The 17,888-nt window shown below is 32.9% G+C and overlaps 7 protein-coding genes across 10 annotated transcripts in view; 4 read left to right on the plus strand and 3 right to left on the minus strand.

Annotated features, from left to right (window-relative positions):
- Nucleotides 1-7,210, minus strand: part of LOC100882509 (uncharacterized) — a 79,293-nt gene extending 72,083 nt beyond the window's left edge. Inside the window, exons 1-6 of the mRNA XM_012283514.2 lie at nucleotides 6,404-7,210; nucleotides 3,246-3,355; nucleotides 2,956-3,167; nucleotides 2,701-2,889; nucleotides 2,482-2,625; nucleotides 1,451-1,547 (exon numbers count right to left, since the gene is read on the minus strand). Coding sequence (XP_012138904.2) covers nucleotides 1,451-1,547; nucleotides 2,482-2,625; nucleotides 2,701-2,889; nucleotides 2,956-3,167; nucleotides 3,246-3,355; nucleotides 6,404-6,579 — 928 coding nt within the window. The 5' untranslated portion in view covers nucleotides 6,580-7,210. The remainder of the gene's footprint in view (nucleotides 1-1,450; nucleotides 1,548-2,481; nucleotides 2,626-2,700; nucleotides 2,890-2,955; nucleotides 3,168-3,245; nucleotides 3,356-6,403) is intronic.
- On the plus strand, nucleotides 1,617-3,236 carry LOC105662283 (cilia- and flagella-associated protein 299-like). Its single transcript, XM_012283512.2, has one exon. It carries the CDS (start codon nucleotides 1,728-1,730, stop codon nucleotides 2,427-2,429), a length of 702 nt encoding a protein of 233 aa, XP_012138902.1. The 5' UTR covers nucleotides 1,617-1,727; the 3' UTR covers nucleotides 2,430-3,236.
- LOC105662282 (fatty acid-binding protein) lies at nucleotides 3,321-5,854 on the plus strand. 2 transcript variants are annotated; one of them, XM_076541250.1, is made up of 6 exons: nucleotides 3,545-3,590; nucleotides 4,199-4,317; nucleotides 4,399-4,534; nucleotides 4,764-4,936; nucleotides 5,152-5,256; nucleotides 5,425-5,854. In XM_076541250.1, exons 1-6 carry the CDS (start codon nucleotides 3,560-3,562, stop codon nucleotides 5,482-5,484), a joined length of 624 nt encoding a protein of 207 aa, XP_076397365.1. In that variant the 5' UTR covers nucleotides 3,545-3,559; the 3' UTR covers nucleotides 5,485-5,854. The 2 variants fall into 2 exon arrangements, with proteins under 2 accessions (XP_012138901.1, XP_076397365.1); XM_012283511.2 differs by lacking the exons at nucleotides 3,545-3,590; nucleotides 4,199-4,317 and adding an exon at nucleotides 3,321-3,437.
- A 367-nt stretch (nucleotides 7,211-7,577) lies between the features above and the next one.
- On the minus strand, nucleotides 7,578-8,536 carry LOC100882619 (synaptic plasticity regulator PANTS). Its single transcript, XM_003702506.3, has 3 exons — nucleotides 8,287-8,536; nucleotides 7,985-8,149; nucleotides 7,578-7,914 (listed from the first exon to the last, which is right to left on the minus strand). The coding sequence occupies exons 1-3, from the start codon at nucleotides 8,359-8,361 to the stop codon at nucleotides 7,678-7,680; spliced, it is 477 nt and encodes a 158-aa protein (XP_003702554.1). The 5' UTR covers nucleotides 8,362-8,536; the 3' UTR covers nucleotides 7,578-7,677.
- Nucleotides 8,537-8,818: 282 nt separating this feature from the next.
- BCL7-like (chromatin remodeling complex subunit BCL7B-like protein) lies at nucleotides 8,819-10,505 on the plus strand. Its single transcript, XM_012283516.2, has 4 exons — nucleotides 8,819-8,958; nucleotides 9,286-9,361; nucleotides 9,428-9,533; nucleotides 9,616-10,505. Exons 1-4 carry the CDS (start codon nucleotides 8,867-8,869, stop codon nucleotides 9,732-9,734), a joined length of 393 nt encoding a protein of 130 aa, XP_012138906.1. The 5' UTR covers nucleotides 8,819-8,866; the 3' UTR covers nucleotides 9,735-10,505.
- A 390-nt stretch (nucleotides 10,506-10,895) lies between these two features.
- sni (SDR family oxidoreductase sniffer) lies at nucleotides 10,896-14,348 on the minus strand. Its single transcript, XM_003702467.3, has 5 exons — nucleotides 14,214-14,348; nucleotides 13,204-13,255; nucleotides 11,614-11,804; nucleotides 11,395-11,547; nucleotides 10,896-11,264 (listed from the first exon to the last, which is right to left on the minus strand). The coding sequence occupies exons 1-5, from the start codon at nucleotides 14,337-14,339 to the stop codon at nucleotides 11,040-11,042; spliced, it is 747 nt and encodes a 248-aa protein (XP_003702515.2). The 5' UTR covers nucleotides 14,340-14,348; the 3' UTR covers nucleotides 10,896-11,039.
- Nucleotides 12,533-17,805, plus strand: Trxr1 (Thioredoxin reductase 1). Of its 3 annotated transcripts, none has more exons than XM_012283519.2 (8): nucleotides 12,533-12,620; nucleotides 15,325-15,548; nucleotides 15,608-15,738; nucleotides 15,818-16,047; nucleotides 16,320-16,534; nucleotides 16,606-16,788; nucleotides 16,885-17,243; nucleotides 17,323-17,805. In XM_012283519.2, exons 1-8 carry the CDS (start codon nucleotides 12,548-12,550, stop codon nucleotides 17,450-17,452), a joined length of 1,545 nt encoding a protein of 514 aa, XP_012138909.2. In that variant the 5' UTR covers nucleotides 12,533-12,547; the 3' UTR covers nucleotides 17,453-17,805. The 3 variants fall into 3 exon arrangements, with proteins under 3 accessions (XP_012138909.2, XP_012138908.2, XP_012138907.2); XM_012283518.2 differs by lacking the exon at nucleotides 12,533-12,620 and adding an exon at nucleotides 13,927-14,143; XM_012283517.2 differs by lacking the exon at nucleotides 12,533-12,620 and adding an exon at nucleotides 14,471-14,606.
- The last annotated feature ends 83 nt before the right edge of the window (nucleotides 17,806-17,888 follow it).

Here is a 17,888-nt window from a genome sequence, read left to right on the forward strand (position 1 = left end):
TATCCATTCAAACATACAATCGTTTCTGAAGAAGTCTGACTCATTGTTTGTATATTTGGACAGAAATTGAACACTCATCAACTACACCGATGGTATAATTAATCGATAAGAAGCCATCAAAATTTCGTTACGGTGAAGAGAAATTCCAGTTAACGACCGACCCTTCGAGACACGCGCCTTCTCGCGATGCATAAACGGCTTAATGGGCTGTTAATTATTCCGGGCATGCAATTTGTAGAAGGCACACGGGTAAAGCGTGCATTGCTCGAAGCATGGCTGCACGTATTATTGTGTCAGCGGTCGAACGGAACCAACAGGATACCCGACACGCGTCCAGAATTATTTTTTTCTCTTCGTTTTATCCGCGATACCTAAAGCCATAGTTGGCCACCTTGCACACCATCTACATATCTGGCTTCGCCGAAAAACTATTCGCGCTTTCGCTCAATTTCTTTGATAAATTAGTAACACGCTACCAGTACATACTTCACACTTTCATTTTCAGTTAACATTTTTTTCTATATAAAGTCATTTTTTAATTCCACCTTATAATTAATGTGCTGACTTTATTATTAAAAATATACGGTCAGTTAATTATAGCATAGATAGCTTGAGACTTGCTTGTCCAGGTGATAATAGAATCAAGTTTCAGAAACCGCAAAAACGACTCTGCAAGAACCAGACACAATAAAATAATTAAAAAGATACGAGAACGAGTTGACGAGTACTTCCAAAGAATTCTGTTCATCTCCCATTACATTTTATTTCAAAAGTGTAAAAAAATTCATACCGAAACATTAAATGAAATGAATGACTTTGTACATCCTCTGCAGTACCGCGCAACGTGCAACAGAATACGCATGCGTCACCGAATAAGAAAGCTTTTAACATTCTCTTTCTATTCCTATATCGCATCCACCTACACTAGCATTCTAAAACAGCACATATATCGCCATCTAGCGTCCGCCTGGCATCTCTAGAGATAACAGTGACATTTGTCATTGAGTGGTGGGCATAAACATGTATGTAATGTAAAGTGTCAAGTCAGAAACGAATAGAATCAATCTTGAGTGTCAGTTATCAATTATCTGCTTTGCAGTGATAAATGTGAGTACATAGAACACAGATTTATTCTATTAAATATCTGTAAATATCGACAACATACGACCACGCCTTATAAATTCATTATTTTCTCGTTCGTCTTTTTAAAATAATTATCATTGCACAATAGCATGCGTTACTCGGAAGCGCTTTTATAAGTTGATATAAAAATATTAACCTTGACTTTCAGCAAGAGCTACATAATGAATGCTAACGAACCGTATGTGTACTGTGATAAAGTATTATGACTTTTTTCTTAACAGTTAAACGACGCTTTACGAGGTAATTGATCATGATTACTCATTCATCTTTTTTGCTCTGTGAAAAGTATAAAATATAATTGACTTACCTATTGCTCTAGACACGCTTAACTCTCCATTAACTCTGAAAATTCCCATTTTTTGCATCACTATACCTCCCATTTCTTCTATCCTTCTCCTTTCATCCTAAAAAAATGGATTAATAATATTTTTACATTTTGTCATTAACTTTTTGCACACTATAACTACTGAATGTCAATTGTTTTTTGAACCAAACAAATATTTCTGTCAGACAAAGCATATAATTAAATCTAATTTTGTCATGTTGCTATTAAATATTAATAATTAAATCCAGTGTATTTGAAAATGACAGAATTAGGAACACAAATTAATAGTGACAGAAGATTACTGCAATTTGGAAATTATGAAGAATATTTGGACTCCCTAATTACATTCGTTGATCTTGGTTATTTGGGAAATCTTAACATTGCACGTGAATTAGCTGAGCTTGGCTATCGTTCTACAGGGGAAACATTGAGCAGAGAAGCATTTTATAAACGTTTGAAAGCTGTAAAGGATCTACTGTTTCCAATCTACAGACCATATGTATTAACATCAGAATTAATAACACCTGCTAATTCAGTAATGCAAGAACTTGCACTTCGGGAGCATTTAAACAGATTAAAAATCATATCTACCATTATATTTATAAGGAATTTTACAAGGCTTCAATTTGAAATTTCTGGTTACATTGACTATTGTGAAAGACTTGAGAAGGAAGATTGGCTACCATATTTCGAAGGAAAGAAAATAATATGGCCACGTGCAAATGATCTAGCATATTATCATTGGAGAACAGGGAAAACGTGTTTAAATGAAACATCTAATTATCAACCAATAATAGACCCAAAACATGGCCTTCAATTCAAACACTGTGTTGATAGACATTTGATTAATGTAGACCCAGGAGCACCTTCCCCAGGTGTATATACAACCCGTGTGAGAGCACATTGTAAAGAATATAAGCATGTAATATTGTATGATCATATCATTCGAAGTAAAAGTTAAATAAATGGTAGAAATTCATAAATATAAATATATTCATAATAGTAGTACTTACTTCACGATGAAGTCTGTGAGGTTTCACCAATTGAACGACATCGTCGCGTTTTATTAATGTAGCTGTAGAATCTCCAACCCAGGCAACATACAATTTTTTATCTACTATTAGAGTGCAAACTGCAGTAGTCCCACCATTTACTTTCTGGAAAACGATATTTTTAACATCTAAAGTACTGTTCAAAAGACATGCTATCATAAATAAATATCTGTTTCTTACTTGTGTCCTGTACTTTTCTTTAAACTCTGTGTCTGTGATATTAAATGCTTGATATAAGGCTTGCTCTGGATTAGAAGGATAATATATATTCTCTGTTAAATACTGATGAAGATGGTTAGCACAATAAATGGCTGCACCTTGTCCTGCATGCCCATCAAATACTGCATAGTAGTTTACTGTAGAGTCATCCTAAAATTTTGAAAATTCTACACCTGAATGTTCATTATTTATACAATATTTAACATAAATAATTACCTGAATACCAAATGTGGCATTAAGATCATGCAAAACCACATAACGATCTTCCATTGATCTTCTAAAATTTTTGTTTCCACCAGCTACTACTTGTGGCAATGGTGTGCAAGGAGGGGGTGGTAATAATGCCAATCTGCTATTGTCCAGATAGCGAGTACATATTTCATTAATTTTAGCAATAACAGTTTGCATTAATCTTAATGGACTATATGCTGCAAAGTAAAATACATTGTAAAAATTTACACTTTTTTTTAATCAAATAAATAAAAATTTATTATTTAGACATATACTTTCATCTTCCCATTTAAATCCACAATCTTTTGGTTGTTTTTTGCACATGGAACTGATTTCTTGTACTACTTGATGAACCAAGTGTGCTTGCAAACTTGGTGGACATTGCCTAAAATGTTATGACACAGAACAAATTTCATGTTATAAAAATAACTCTGAACACAGGAACTATAGAAATAGTTGAAGCAAAAGTAAGCAAACATTTTAATGATGTAAACTATGTACAAATTTTAATTTGTCAGATTCAAATGTTCACTCATTGAATTCTAATTTTACTTTTTATGGTGAAAATTATACTACTATCATTGCAACTATGGATTTTTCATTCAAAAATTCTTTCAATCGTAAGGATAACAATTAGTTAAAATTAACCTTTAAAAACACATTGACATATAAATAATATCTTCAATTTTGTGTTTTTTCTATTTTACAATAATTAATATGTTTAATCATTTTCAATGTATTTTAATCATTTCAAACCTTATGACGATTATCTATAATTATGTGGAGGAGTGAAAAAAAGATATTAATTATGATTGAAAAGTTTTCTATAAACTTACAGCAAACATATTTTTTACTAAGCTCGTGTATATACAAATTTAGTTATATATCTTATGCGTTAAATATTCACTAATTTTACACAATTGGAACACGAACCGTTACAATAAATTTTTGGAAAATGGCGGGTTTGGTAGCGCGGTAAACAGGGTTGGCATTATTCGAATATTCAAATTTGAAAATAAAATGAAAATATTCGAGAAGAGTTAATTCTTTTTAACGAAAATATATTTGAATATAAAATTATTCTTTATTCTCGAATATCTATTTTTTATTTACAATTTATTTCGAACAGTGCCCGATTTTGGCGGTAAGCAATGTTGTGTGTTTTAACGTTAAAAAGTTGGTAACCCTTTTAAACGTTTCCCGCTTAAAATAACGCATTCACATTTAGATTTTAAAAGCTTGTGGAGAGGAGAAATAACATGCAATCGACAGTTATCTCCGGAACAAGAAAATTATGGTTTAAATAACGATTTCATCAAAATTACGGACACAAATAACAATGACGAGGTGCATGTTTTACATAAAATAGAATCAAAACTTCCGGTGCGCATGCGTAGTAATATAAATCAAGAAAAGATCTTGTTACAGTCTTTGGAACAGCATCCAGAAAAACTCAACGTAACATCCGTAGAACATTACCGACTGGGACAAGAAATGTCATCGATCGTTGGTACTTATCAACATGAGCGCAATGAAAATCTCGACGAATATTTTAAAGCCGTGGGTATGTTGAAGACAAGAAATGAAAGTGAATGTGGTGAACCGTACGATGGAAGCAAAAACAAATACAATTTTTAATTTTTACTTCAGTTCAATGTTCAGTCTTAGTAGATCATTTACTTAAACACCTGTAATACCGAGTTATATTAAATATACAGTATAAAAAATGTGAATTATTCATTTGTATACGTAATTCAACAATCGATATAATTTTTAATTGAATATACTCATAGGTGTGCCATATATTGCACGGAAAATGATGAGCATGACCAGTCCGCGACTGGAAATATCAAACGACGGTGACAAATGGACCATTCGTACAATTTCTATGATTCGTACAGTAGAAATAGTATTCACTCCCGGCGAAGAATATGAGGAACACATGCCTAGCGGAGTTACATTAAAAGTACTATTTGTTTCGTAATATTTTTCAATCATTGTGTTTGTCTAGCACAAGCAAAAAAAGCACCTCTCTTTGCGGTTTCTGTTTCCTGTTATTCATCATCGCTAAATACATTTTTATTTAAAAAGGACATGTTAGTAGCTTTATGCACCATTTTACGTAATCGTATTGTTTGAAAATCGGTGCAAATATTGATACGAATGTCTGCCTTTGTTTAGAACGTAACCACAATGGAGGGAGACAGTATAGTGACACATTCGGTCGGTCCAGATAACACCAAAGTGGTGCGGAAGTACGATGTTACAGAGGATGGTCTGGTATTGGTACGTTTCATTTACATGTACATTTACCACACAGTTCGCTAACTCCAGTACAGCTTTTTTATTCTTTTCCAATAAAGTACAATTACTTTAAAAAAATTCATTAATCGAAGAGAATGCGGAAAGCAGTATCAATGTTATGTACTGAACAGGTGTTAACTCTATTTTCAGACAATGACCCATGAAAAGAGTGGCCAAGTGGCGAAGCGTTATTTTAAGCGTATTCCGTAAACCTCGACTATATTTTGATGAAAAATTATTTTTATATTTCATTCGTCATGAATTCAATTTTCAACGCGCAATCTGTTTGTCTTCTACGTATATTTATATCTGTATTGTAATAATTCTTGGATGATATCATTTGAGAGCACAGTTTTTAAGTAACGAAAAAGCATCGTGTAGGAACGGAAGGCGCGTGAAAATGCCTACAGTTGCCGGAGGGAAAAAAGTCGTGGATCGATCGCAAATGTCCCCACTGTCATTTTCAGTATAATGCCCCGCCTACTTTTATTATCCGTCACGTGTTATATGGCACACAAACAAAAATTGTATTATTAATTATATTAAACAAAAATAAATTCGTATTTAAGGGACCTTGAAATTATGTGTACAATGTTTAATTTACATTTGGGTGCAATGTAGGTGATATACTGCTATTATATCACAACGTATTCTATACTTTCGTGTTATATTGCGTTGCATAGCCTCTACCTTCGGTTTTCCCTAGATTCCACTAAAATCGAAAGTAAACAGTGGAAAATTTCCCCCTCTATTCATACTCGCAGCACGCATAGATAAATGAAACCTACATTGCACCTGAATGTACCTGTTCTATGTTCATTTAAACCACTGTTTATCAAAGGGAAAGAGCGGTTTTTTAAAGTTCGCACAAAGGCGACTCACATGTACGCGTCAGTTCTGTACGCTTTACTAAATCTAAAACTAACAATATTTTTCGTTTACACGCCTAAAGATAAGGAAGAAAGGGAGTTTCTAAAGCGTATCACTAGAATCTATATATCTTATAAACCGTGTCTGTTTACATTCGGTGCCGGGCGCCATAGAATTTATCAACGAATAAACACATCTGATGTCCGCCCACGCATTGACATACCGCAATATTGTTCATTTAAAAAGTGCATTCACTTACGTCTTGTTGAGGTACTGTAGAGTTATGTTGACGACCTCACCGACTATCTCGCCCTTGGTCAAATTGTATGGAGCCACTGAAACTGGCAGCTGATCGTTCGGTTTTATCCTGTCGAATTCGGTGAAAAAGCGGCTATATGCCCCTAAATAATCACCATCGGTACAATCTTCCGCCATTCTTTTGCTGTCTTTGCAAAAAAATTAAAGTGACCGGCACGCACTTTTCTCCAGCACAAAGAACACAACCCTCCACGGTCGTTTACGAGATGTTAACACGATACTCGCCAAGTTATAATCTTCGTTCAGTCAGAACGAACGCACACGGAAACACAAGGAAGAACGTGTTTATAATGTTGTTTCTGTCGTTTTTTCAACGAACCGATGCTCTAATTAATCTTATTCGTTGATAGGCGATATTTGTATTTAGGTTACGTCACTCATTCAACGTCGCGTACGCACGTAACACTACAGGCCGGATCGAATGACGCGTTCCTCTATTGTGTGCGTCCCTCCAAGAAGTGGGGAGAATTTGCCGGGACGTTTAAAACATTATCTCTCCCGCTTCTTTAGGTCCGGCGTTGCTTTTTGCCTTTCCTTTTGCCACTGACCACTTGCGGATTGACTCTCGTAATGGAGGAAAAAGTGCGTAACGGAATTCACCGAGTGGCGTTCTGCGCATGTCCCACACAGGCCTTTGCGTTCTTGGTACTGTAATTGCATACACTACTACGCTCATTCTTTGTTACATGTAATTATTATTTCTGTTACAAAGTTGTTTTAGCATAAGTATATTTCCAATTTTAGTGACATCAATTATATTCATTATGTGATTTGTGCTTTTAATGCGCTTAAAAATATTTAATTTGTATTACCGACTGTACTACACAATTTGAATATAGAGAAATTCCCGCATTACGAATGTTTTTAAATAACCAAGCTCGGCCCGCCTATAATTTCTTTGGCAAAGTTGATTTTTTTTAAACTTTAAAAAAAGAAATAATCAAGGAAAGAGTAGGTTTATGTATTTGGTTATAAATTGTTGAATGTAAAAAATAATAAATGTGCACATGTATCAGTACTTTTGAAGAGATTAAAGGACAATATATTTTTATGACTGCATTATTTTATCATTCACAACATTTATCACAGACATATGTAATAAAATATTACATGAATATTTTTTTAAAAAATATAATTTCTTAATATTTACTTTTTACATATTTATATTATTTAGCTTTGTTTTTTACAAATATTTATAATATTTAAATGTAATTCTTACATTAAAATGCAATAAGTTGCTTTAATATTGTATTCTTTCTTTTTTTCTAATTCATTTTGCAGTTTTTCCTTTGCAACAGTTAAATATGATGTTTTAGCTCTTTCTTGTAACCAATCAGGTAATGGACAATTCCAATTTTCTGGCCGTCCTTCTCTTCTTTCCCAAACATCATTATTATAGTGACCTTGTAATCGTTCTACTCTATGCTGTTTCTCACTTTTTATTAATTCATCCTGTACAAAATGTTTATAATTTGTAAAATTTGTTTAAAGAGAGTTAGTAGTAACCTGATTTTTGACTTACATATGCTTCTTTGCTCTTGTATTTTTCCCATGCGTAACAGTTATCATAATCGATCTTCCATTGCGTGCAATCTAGATATTCTCCATATACAAAATATTGATGAAAACGTGCTTGCATGCATGAACAATCATTGTATTCGCTTTTATAGAAGCTACATGGTCTTATCTAAAATGTATATAAAAGTGTATGAAATTAAATTTCTATAATTAGTTTACAATAACTTTACAGCAATATTTCCATACCATAAACCCACTTAATATTTAATTACCTATAATTATACATAAAAAGATAAGATATCATACCATCCATTGATCCTTATATAAGTTAGTTTCTGATTCAGGTCCCTCATTTTCAGTAGTAGTATTAGGTTCAGGCATGTCTGTACTTCAATTTAGACTGCAGCACTGATATTCTTTAATTACTACTATGTGTTAGATAATATTCACACTATATAGAAAACGTGTATCGATATTTTACCAGTAATAGTATTACTTTATTGAAATTAGAAACCTATTTCCACATATACTAAAATTTGTAATTTATAAGTGAAAAATTATAGTTTTTAATAGGAGGCGCTGTGTTCATTTCATTTGCGGACGAAGAGAAGATATTTATATTCTTCTTACACCGTGGTTTTAGTTAGAACATAGAAGGACATGTACTACTGGAAAATGAGCACCACTGGTTTCCGCCATTCCCTCCGCGCCCCCATTTTCCCATGCGAACATATCGTCTTGTTATTATTGTAGTTCTCATTCTTGCTTCGAAGACGTGTTCATATCGTTAAAATCCGTAACCACTGTCAGTTTCCTAACCTCTTCAACAACGAATGTTCCGGTGTTTCCAATTGCGTTGAGTTAATAGTGACTTATAAATCGTAACATGATGTCGCGGTCAGTGCGTGCAGAGACTCGTAGTCGTGCCAAGGATGATATTAAGCGTGTAATGCAAGTCGTTGACAAAGTTCGCCATTGGTAAATCTCTTAACATATTATAGATGCACGAGGAAATGTTGAAAGATCTCACAAAAGATATGATAAAAAAGAAACAGAATGTAGTCAAACTCTATGGCTATTAAAAAACGGATTAAACTTTTCCTTACTTGCAAGGTTTAATAGAGATTTTGCATTACACATGTCAGCTGTAAACAGACTTGTGTAGTTCTGAAATGTTTCATGCGTGTTGATTGAGTAATACTGTTTTATGTCTGCTTTTTTAATAACAGTAAATAAGGTAGCTTCTCTGTCTGTTGTTTTGGTGTTGACTTAATGAATGCGCTTTTCATGCTGACACTTTTATAGGGAAAAGAAATGGGTTACTATAGGAGAAACTACTATGAAGATTTATAAATGGGTGCCTATATCAACCCTTGATCAGGTAAACGGAATATTACAATGTGTAGCTGAATGAAAGAAAAGTGAAAATGTGTTTTTTGTTGTTTAGAAGAAGAAAGGAAAGACAGTTGCGGATAAAGAAAATGGTTTACCAAGAAAAAGTGGATTAGATTCTTCAAATTCCAATTTTGGCCTCACAGAAGACTCTAATACATGTGAGTTGAAGATTTGAAAGATTGTGAAGTATATCATACTTGTGATTGTTTAATTTTGTAATATAAATATTTTGATTATCAGGCTTTTCAACAGTTAGTGATTCTCAAGGACTGACTGATTTTTCTGCGCATCTGGGATTCTCAGAAGATTCAAACTCGCAAAATAGTGAACCTGCACCTAAGAGGTTAAAGACTGATTAAAGTTTATTGTGTGACTGTTACTCAGAATATGAGATATTTAGGAAATCATTTATACCTTTTACAAATTTGCACACTCTAAAATTATCTGAAATCATAGCTGTGAAGAAATGGGTTAAACAAATTTCTTTATTTTATATTTTACTATATATTTAGTAAAAGTTCTTGTGTATTGAAGGAAAGAGAAATTGTATGAAATAACTTCAACTACATGTAGTAAATTTATTTTTTTATTCATGGATTTATTACAGAGTTTCATGATATAATTTAGAAGTTAGGATTGATAATATTTTAATAAAAGTTTATGTTAAATGTTCAGTCTGTTTCAAAGTCTGCTTCCAAGAGAATGAAAAAAGCATAAGGCAATTTATTATTAAAAACGGATTGTACATTCTCTAAACTATCTTTATATCATTACAGTATTATTTAAATTCTCAGATACACACCAAATTTTTATATATTACAAAGTGATATTTTATTAATTGGATCACAGAATAATAAGATATTTGTTTTTTCTGTAAATGAATATCTTAAAAATACTTATCTGTAATGTTCCATTATCTTCATGTTAATTGTATATAAACATGATGATTTGTTCGATAATTTTTTAATAATTAAAAGTCATTGTACATACTGCAAACATCATTTTTCATGATTAAATATTTTAAGACGAACTAGCATTCCTTCAGGTTACATTATAGCACCATGACATGTACAAAATAAGCTTTGACACTTACAAATAAAACAATAAAATTGCGAATGTTTGGAACAACAGTTACACGAGTTTTTAAAAAGGCACAAAAGAACCTTGAATGAAATTATAATTTATGTATCTTTATTGGGTAAAAAAGGTTTTATTTAGTGAGTGTTTATAATCTCTAAAAATCTGCATTCTCAAAATGAAAAAGAGAAATTATTTCATTTCATAGTGATAATTTTTGTATTATAACTGTATATATGAATTCTTGTCTATTATTTTAATAATTTCTATGTGTTATAAAGCCTGTACAGAAGAATATGAAACAATGTGGAACATCTTTTTTAATACCTTTACTCTATTGTAATTAATCAAAGTAAAACATTTATGTTTTCAAAAAGTTTTAAATGTTAAATCTGCATAAATATTACAATATATAATATTAATAAAAAATGTAGGTTCAGATATTTCTATTAAATTCTGTTTGCATTTTTTTAATGTTGTTATATACAATCTATATATTACAAGCTAAAACAAGCAATGTCTATTACAAATCAGAAATGGTAGGATTAAAAATAATAAATTGTAAATATAAAAAACAATGAGTACTTTTACCAAGGCAAAATTTTTCCATCATGTTGAATAAAACAACCTGTGTGTTTTTCGGTTAATGAATTAAGAGTATTAATAATGTTACTAATACTAGTATCAACATCCATGGGTGCATTATTTCCACCCATATCAGTACGTACCCAACCAGGATGTAAAGAAGTAACTAAGATTCCATCTTCCTTGAAATCAACACTCATTGACTTTGTTGCTGCATTCAGTGCTGCCTAAGAGTTAGATAAATATCACTAAATATATTCAGTACTTATATATTCATAATATTCGTATTATGAATATTATATATTCATAACTGTACATACATAGTTTTTAGGAGATTTAATACTTAAATAAATGTACCTTACTGCATCTGTAAGGATAAAATCCACCCGTAGTATTGTCACCTATACTCCCAAGAATGGAACTCATATTAATAATTGCTGACCTGTGGATGTTCATCTCTGATTTGTTCTCATACTTGTTAGCTGCTGTTTTCAGTAATGGTAAAAATGCCTTAAAATGTACCAAATGAATTATTTCATGTATTCGCCTTCATATCGCTAAAATTAACAAAATTACCTTTGATAACAAAATCGGCACTACTGTGTTTACAAAAAATGTTTCTGTAAGTTGTTCTTCCTTCACCAAACCAAGTCGCGTAAATTTTGAACTGGTCCCAGCATTATTAAATAAAACATTCAACCCATCTTGACCCACCTTTTCACTCACAACTTGCACTATCTTATCATAGTTTTTCGTCTCGACCAAATCTTTAAGTTAAAAGAATGAAGTAGGTAGAAACATGTTAAAATATTTGAAAATATTCTAGAATTTAATTGTTGACATTCCGACATGGATTTTATGCCGCGCAAATCAAATAAATTACGGTATATTAACTATAGTTGCTTCACACCGAATGTTGTTTTATTTTTAAACTATAGCAACTGTTCTGATCAATACTTTCCATGAAATAAATCAACACATTCCACTGAGCAATTGCGTTCTTTCATATTTGCTCTTTTCATACGTGTAAAAATTATAATAAATTACAGATTGCAGTGAGTACATTTGTAAATAAATAATTCATATTTTTTATAATTTTTGCAGTATGATTTTTACAAAAATTTAATTCTTTTGTGCAAGACGGGTGATAGAGACTGTAAGTATTTTCAAATAAAATTAATATTCTGCGTATTATAAATTTTTCAATAAGTAAAATATTTTCTAAATATGGAGCTTAATATAGGAAGTAAGATTATAGCACTTCACATTCTGTTAAGATGACAAAAATATTATCAGATACCATAAGCTCGTATCGAACAATCTATGAAATTTCAACATCTTCCTGACAGAAAGCATAATCAATCAAATTGTCGCTTCGTAAACAGTACGATTTTTTCTTCAGTCAATTTTTCAATAGTTTTCCCATTAATTTGCTCATTTCAACATGAAATCAAATACTTCGAAAAAAAAGAGATGCTGGTGCTTTAGTTATCGGAAGAAACCGGAAACAATGGATTCGGATTATAGCGACGAAGAAAATCAGAAGTCGGCAGACCTCGTAGAAACACAAATCGATTCATCAGGTAAATATTTTCTCCTATTATCATTACATTTTCCATCATTTCTACTTTTGTAATTTTTTAAATATTCGATTATGAGAAAATCGTGATAAAGAAATGTATTTGTGCATGTCCATCGAAGCTTTTATCTTTGGAGGATCTAAGCGGGAAAAATATTTGAAGCCTTACCTAAAAACATACAAGACAATTGTAATCTAAAATTTTATGACAATAATTATAAATGTATCAATACAGTTATGATGAGAATCAGATCTAAATATGTATCCGCACTTTCTACGAGTTGTAATCTTTATATAAACAAGTTAAAAATTAATAAAAACCATGTGTAACAATATTTGAACTAAAATATCTGAATCATTATGGGTAGATGATTCATAAGAAGTTGTCTCGATATATTTTAACAAAGTCATACATTTCTGAAAGCGTTATTTGATTTCTAGATAAATCGAGAAAAACTTCATAAAATCCTCGATTCAATGCAAGACATTTCAAACATTATCAACGGAAGAGCATAAGAGATTATCCTCTGCGATAAAGATACAAAGGCGTAGTCATTTGAAATTATATAACAATATGTTACACTCACCTATTTCGATAATATGAATGTTCTTCGATGCCTCGGCCAATGCAGTTAATTCCTATAAGAAAACATACAATATTCAAGTTTCTTTGAAGAATGCAATTGTTAAAGGAATGTTTGAATCCAGCCAATTACTCATTATCTGATGGAATGAGGCGTCCTTGAGCCTCGAGTCTCTACAAGTCACATTTAATTGAAAGAATTCATAAATAATTATTCGATAATCGATTCATGTGACTAGCTTTCGATAGTGATTCTCGAATTCCCATCGAGCATTGGTGCTATTAGGCGGGGAAGTCCGATCTATAAAGATTTTCCAAATTACTAAATTTCAAAATCTTCAAAGTCTAAAGTTATAAAGTTTTGTAACTCTCAGGTTTTTGAACAACCAAATCCTAAATGTCCAATTATCCAAAATGCTAAATCCAGCTTTGAAATTTTCGGACTTCAAAACCCACGTGGTTATGTCCACTTGGACATTGACATTATTAGTTAGGTTCAATTTCAAATTAATAAAAAAAAATTGAATTTGTATAGGAGCAGCAAGATATGAAATATTTCAAAAAAGAATGACTTAAAATAAGCTTAATGATTCAGAGTCTGTACGAGGTATTGATCTCTTGATCAAAATTAAAGTGGGAGTTTATTTCATAAGAAAAGGTACGGTGACTTGCACGTCATCATACTTTCTTGCGTAATTGAGCAACACTCGTTGCATGAGTCGCTATAAATCAGACTTAAAACTCGCATGCTTGTGGGAACCGTATAACAGATGGCGGTAAACGAACTAAGCAAGCGTCAGTTCACTCTTGTCTTTTAATCGCGACGAATCGTTCGATCGGGAGTACCGAAAAAGCATTTATTTCTTCGCCGGGAAAATACATTCGTTAAGTTTCTCCGGAACGTGAATTGGAAAATAATAAGAAAATCAAAATGGCACCGATTGGTAAGTGGAATTAAACCGCATCCGGGTGTTGCGTAAGGTCCTCTCTCGTTTAATGTGCAACCGATCTTACCTTTGCTTTACTTCTGTCTCGGCAAGTCGCGAAAATATTCTCTGGCGGTTGCGGTAATTTCGCCAGGTGTTTCACTAGTCCCAGACCGAGTCCACGGTTACATCCGGTAATCAAAATCGACTTCATAATTTCTCGTGGTTTCTCTGAAACTTCCTCGTTCGCCACACATCAACCGATTGCAATCTTTCAGTAATTATTATCTTATATTGAGAAACACGAGTGTCATCAGGGTGACGTCACGTGGCCGTGATCGGTTAGCAATAGTCATGGCGGCGTTAACGCTGCTCGCGAGGCTTGTGTCATATCGCTCCGCTCATGCTAAATTGCTTGAGTTACCATGGTCCAGGTGTAACGCGTTCCCTAATGGCAGAACCACTATGGCCTGCGTGTGCTGTGAGTGTCAACATCCCTTACTATTCTGATGCGAATGTGACTTAAGTCCCACGTTGCGTGTAAACGTTTCGTGCCTTGACAAGCGGTAGTTACACCGGCAAGGTTACGATACGAGTTGCAATATAAATGATGCAATTCAATGATTCGTCGGGAAAGTTCACTGATTTGTGAATGATCTAACAGAAGATTTTATTTTTTAGTAATGTCACGTTTATGTGTGAGAAATTTCAGAAAACTAACAATGTTGCATAACCTCTTTCTAATGACTGAAGAATGTGTACACTCTGCTACTATACTTTCTTTGAATTAGTATGATTCTTCTACCATTTGCTTTCTATTTGAGAGAAATAAAACATACATTTGAATATTTCAGAATTTCTGAGTTGCTAAATTTCTAAGTATGAAAATTCATTAAACAGAAATCAAGGAACAGCGGAGTCATTTCATCCTGTCATCATTTTTAATGTGATATTTATTCATATCTGAATTTGACATCTTAATCTTACTTTATAGAAATGATGTCAGATGTGTCAATGATGCCATATTTTAGTGCTATTAGTAACTATTAACAGAGATAAATTGCATTTACATTATGTAACACACCTTCTATTAACTATTTACAAGAACTACTTAGTTGCAACTTCTGTTTCTGAACTCTATTTTTACATTTGATAACTTTAGATCTATAGAGTTACTAATGTCTTTGTTCTTTTTTCAGCGGATCAAAAATACACCTATGATTTAATTGTCCTTGGAGGTGGATCAGGGGGTTTAGCAGCAGCCAAAGAAGCTGTGAATTATGGTGCAAAAGTTGCTGTATTTGATTTTGTGACACCATCCCCACGAGGTACAACCTGGGGATTAGGTGGTACTTGTGTTAATGTTGGATGTATACCAAAAAAGTTGATGCATCAAGCTGCTTTACTTGGAGAAGCTGTTCATGTAAGTTTCTTATTCAAGTAATCACTGTTCATGAAGTTCAAGAAAGTTAATTTTTTTAGGAATCCACATTTTATGGTTGGCAATTACCAGATCCAAAAACTATTAAGCATGATTGGGAAGCATTAAAAACTGCTGTACAGAACCATGTAAAATCTGTAAACTGGGTTACACGTGTTGAGCTGAGAACAAAGTTAGTGTTATTTTAATTGTGACTATAAAATGTATAACTTGAAAGTTGTTTGTATTATTCTTTTTATGTGTTATTACAGGAAAGTTGAATATATCAATGCACTTGGATACTTTAAAGATCAACATACAGTATGCGGAGTAATGAAGAATGGAGAGGAAAAATTATATACAGCACAAAACATTTTGGTTGCTGTAGGAGGCAGGCCAAGATATCCTGATATTCCTGGTGCTTTGGAGTATGGTATTAGTAGTGATGACATCTTCAGCTTGGAAAAACCTCCAGGAAAAACGCTAGTTGTTGGTGCTGGATGTATCCTTTCTTTATAACAGTTACTCATATGGATTTTTCATCATTTAATATAATCATGCTTTTAATAAGAAAAGATAAGTTTGCTTAAGAAAAAGTGCGTTTTTGCTAGTTGAACTCTGACCGGGCAATTGCGACAGAACATCGATTATTACACAAAAGTGTATAATTATAGATAATTTTATCTAGCCTACGAAATACAGTCTTTATTGTTAAATGTTTCATAAATCATCGATTTTACGTAAAATTTAATTTCCCTTAACGAATACATGTAGATATTGGTTTGGAATGTGCTGGATTCTTGAATGGTTTAGGTTACGATGCTACAGTAATGGTACGTTCCATTATTTTGCGAGGATTCGATCAGCAAATGGCGAACATTATTGCCGCAGAAATGGAGAGACGCGGTGTCCATTTCATTTATGAAGCTAAGCCGAAAAAGATTGAAAAGCAGAGCGATGGACGACTCCTTGTCGATTGGGTTGATAAAGTATGTTTCGAAATTCAAGTGGAAAAAAAGTACTAGATATTTATGTAACAAGTTTCTCTTCTTTATTTTAGGATGGAAAAATTCATCAAGATACATATGATACTGTTCTGTTTGCTATCGGTCGTAAACCACTCACAGAAGAATTGAAGCCTGAAAACGTTGGCCTTAAACTTGTTCCAGACACTTACAAAATAGACGCGATAGATGAACAAACTAACGTTCCAAATATATATGCTGTTGGAGATGTTCTTCATGTAGGTTTTATATTTAGAACCATCGTTTTAAAACTTTATTTTATATATGTTAAACCTGTATGGGTAGGTGCTTATAATGTTTTGTCCGTAATTTAGAAAAAGCCAGAGCTAACACCTGTAGCCATACACGCTGGTCGATTATTGGCAAGAAGATTATTTGGAAACTCGACGGAACAAATGGATTACACTAATGTAGCCACGACAGTATTCAGTCCTTTAGAATATGGCTGTGTAGGTCTCAGTGAAGAGGCTGCGATTGCAATTCACGGAGAGGACAAGATAGAAATTTATCACGCGTATTATAAACCGACAGAATTTTTCATTCCCCAGAAAGATGTCTCTCATTGTTATTTAAAGGTTGTCGCATTAAGAGGCGGCGATCAAAAAGTCCTTGGTATGCATTTCATTGGTCCTAATGCCGGTGAAATTATTCAAGGCTTTGCTGCCGCTGTTAAGTATGTATCAATTTAATTTGTTGAATATTAATTCTTATTTTGTTGTTATTTATTTTTGAACTTTATAATCTTCTTGCAGGTGCAATTTAACATTCCCGAAACTGAAAGAGACTGTTGGTATCCACCCAACGGTTGCAGAAGAATTCACGCGTATATCTATTACTAAACGTTCTGGGCTTGATCCTAAGCCGCAAAGTTGTTGCAGTTAAGGTACACGCAACTTTAGGCTCGTTGCGTTGCCGACGTTTTTGAATAATTTTAAGTGTGATCGGCAGCACACATTTTTTGTGCTTATCGCATCGATCGTTTGTTTCGGAACTAACTTTCCGAGCGGAGCCCTTTCAAACGAGAAATATTTTTTTACGATGTACGAAGAGGAGAATTATCAAGATATTTCAGTATTTCAAACTCGGAATTTGTAGAGCAATGTATAGCAACATTTGCTTCCTGTAGAATCTAATCACGTTGTTGTACTTATAGCAATTTTTATAAATATAATTTTTCAGATGTCAATATATTCTCATGTATACATCCGAGCAAAAATAAATAAGCTTTGAACGAAGTTGTGTATTTTATTTTAACACACATCCTTTTCCATTTTGGTTTATTGAATGTATACCAATTTTATGGTGGGACTGGTGGGAA

Source organism: Megachile rotundata, chromosome 16 (assembly GCF_050947335.1).
Source record: "Megachile rotundata isolate GNS110a chromosome 16, iyMegRotu1, whole genome shotgun sequence".
NCBI lineage: Eukaryota > Metazoa > Arthropoda > Insecta > Hymenoptera > Megachilidae > Megachile > Megachile rotundata.

Excerpts from the sequence above, each read along its gene's own strand:
- LOC105662283 (XM_012283512.2), top strand. The coding sequence starts at position 1,728 with ATGACAGAATTAGGAACACAAATTAATAGTGACAGAAGATTACTGCAA.
- LOC105662282 (XM_076541250.1), top strand. The coding sequence starts at position 3,560 with ATGGATTTTTCATTCAAAAATTCTTTCAATC. Across the intron at positions 4,535-4,763 it reads CGAATATTTTAAAGCCGTGG|GTGTGCCATATATTGCACGG; the intron begins GTATGTTGAAGA and ends ATATACTCATAG. Across the intron at positions 5,257-5,424 it reads CAGAGGATGGTCTGGTATTG|ACAATGACCCATGAAAAGAG; the intron begins GTACGTTTCATT and ends CTCTATTTTCAG.
- LOC100882619 (XM_003702506.3), bottom strand. The coding sequence starts at position 8,361 with ATGCCTGAACCTAATACTACTACTGAAAATGAGGGACCTGAATCAGAA. Across the intron at positions 8,150-8,286 it reads TATATAAGGATCAATGGATG|ATAAGACCATGTAGCTTCTA; the intron begins GTATGATATCTT and ends TATACATTTTAG. Across the intron at positions 7,915-7,984 it reads ACAAGAGCAAAGAAGCATAT|GATGAATTAATAAAAAGTGA; the intron begins GTAAGTCAAAAA and ends CATTTTGTACAG.
- BCL7-like (XM_012283516.2), top strand. The coding sequence starts at position 8,867 with ATGATGTCGCGGTCAGTGCGTGCAGAGACTCGTAGTCGTGCCAAGGAT. Across the intron at positions 9,362-9,427 it reads CTATATCAACCCTTGATCAG|AAGAAGAAAGGAAAGACAGT; the intron begins GTAAACGGAATA and ends TTTGTTGTTTAG. Across the intron at positions 9,534-9,615 it reads CACAGAAGACTCTAATACAT|GCTTTTCAACAGTTAGTGAT; the intron begins GTGAGTTGAAGA and ends TTTGATTATCAG.
- sni (XM_003702467.3), bottom strand. The coding sequence starts at position 14,339 with ATGAAGTCGATTTTGATTACCGGATGTAACCGTGGACTCGGTCTGGGA. Across the intron at positions 11,548-11,613 it reads TGCCGATTTTGTTATCAAAG|GCATTTTTACCATTACTGAA; the intron begins GTAATTTTGTTA and ends GTACATTTTAAG. Across the intron at positions 11,265-11,394 it reads ATCCTTACAGATGCAGTAAG|GCAGCACTGAATGCAGCAAC; the intron begins GTACATTTATTT and ends TCTAACTCTTAG.
- Trxr1 (XM_012283517.2), top strand. The coding sequence starts at position 14,480 with ATGGCGGCGTTAACGCTGCTCGCGAGGCTTGTGTCATATCGCTCCGCT. Across the intron at positions 16,789-16,884 it reads CTGTTGGAGATGTTCTTCAT|AAAAAGCCAGAGCTAACACC; the intron begins GTAGGTTTTATA and ends TCCGTAATTTAG. Across the intron at positions 17,244-17,322 it reads GGCTTTGCTGCCGCTGTTAA|GTGCAATTTAACATTCCCGA; the intron begins GTATGTATCAAT and ends ATCTTCTTGCAG.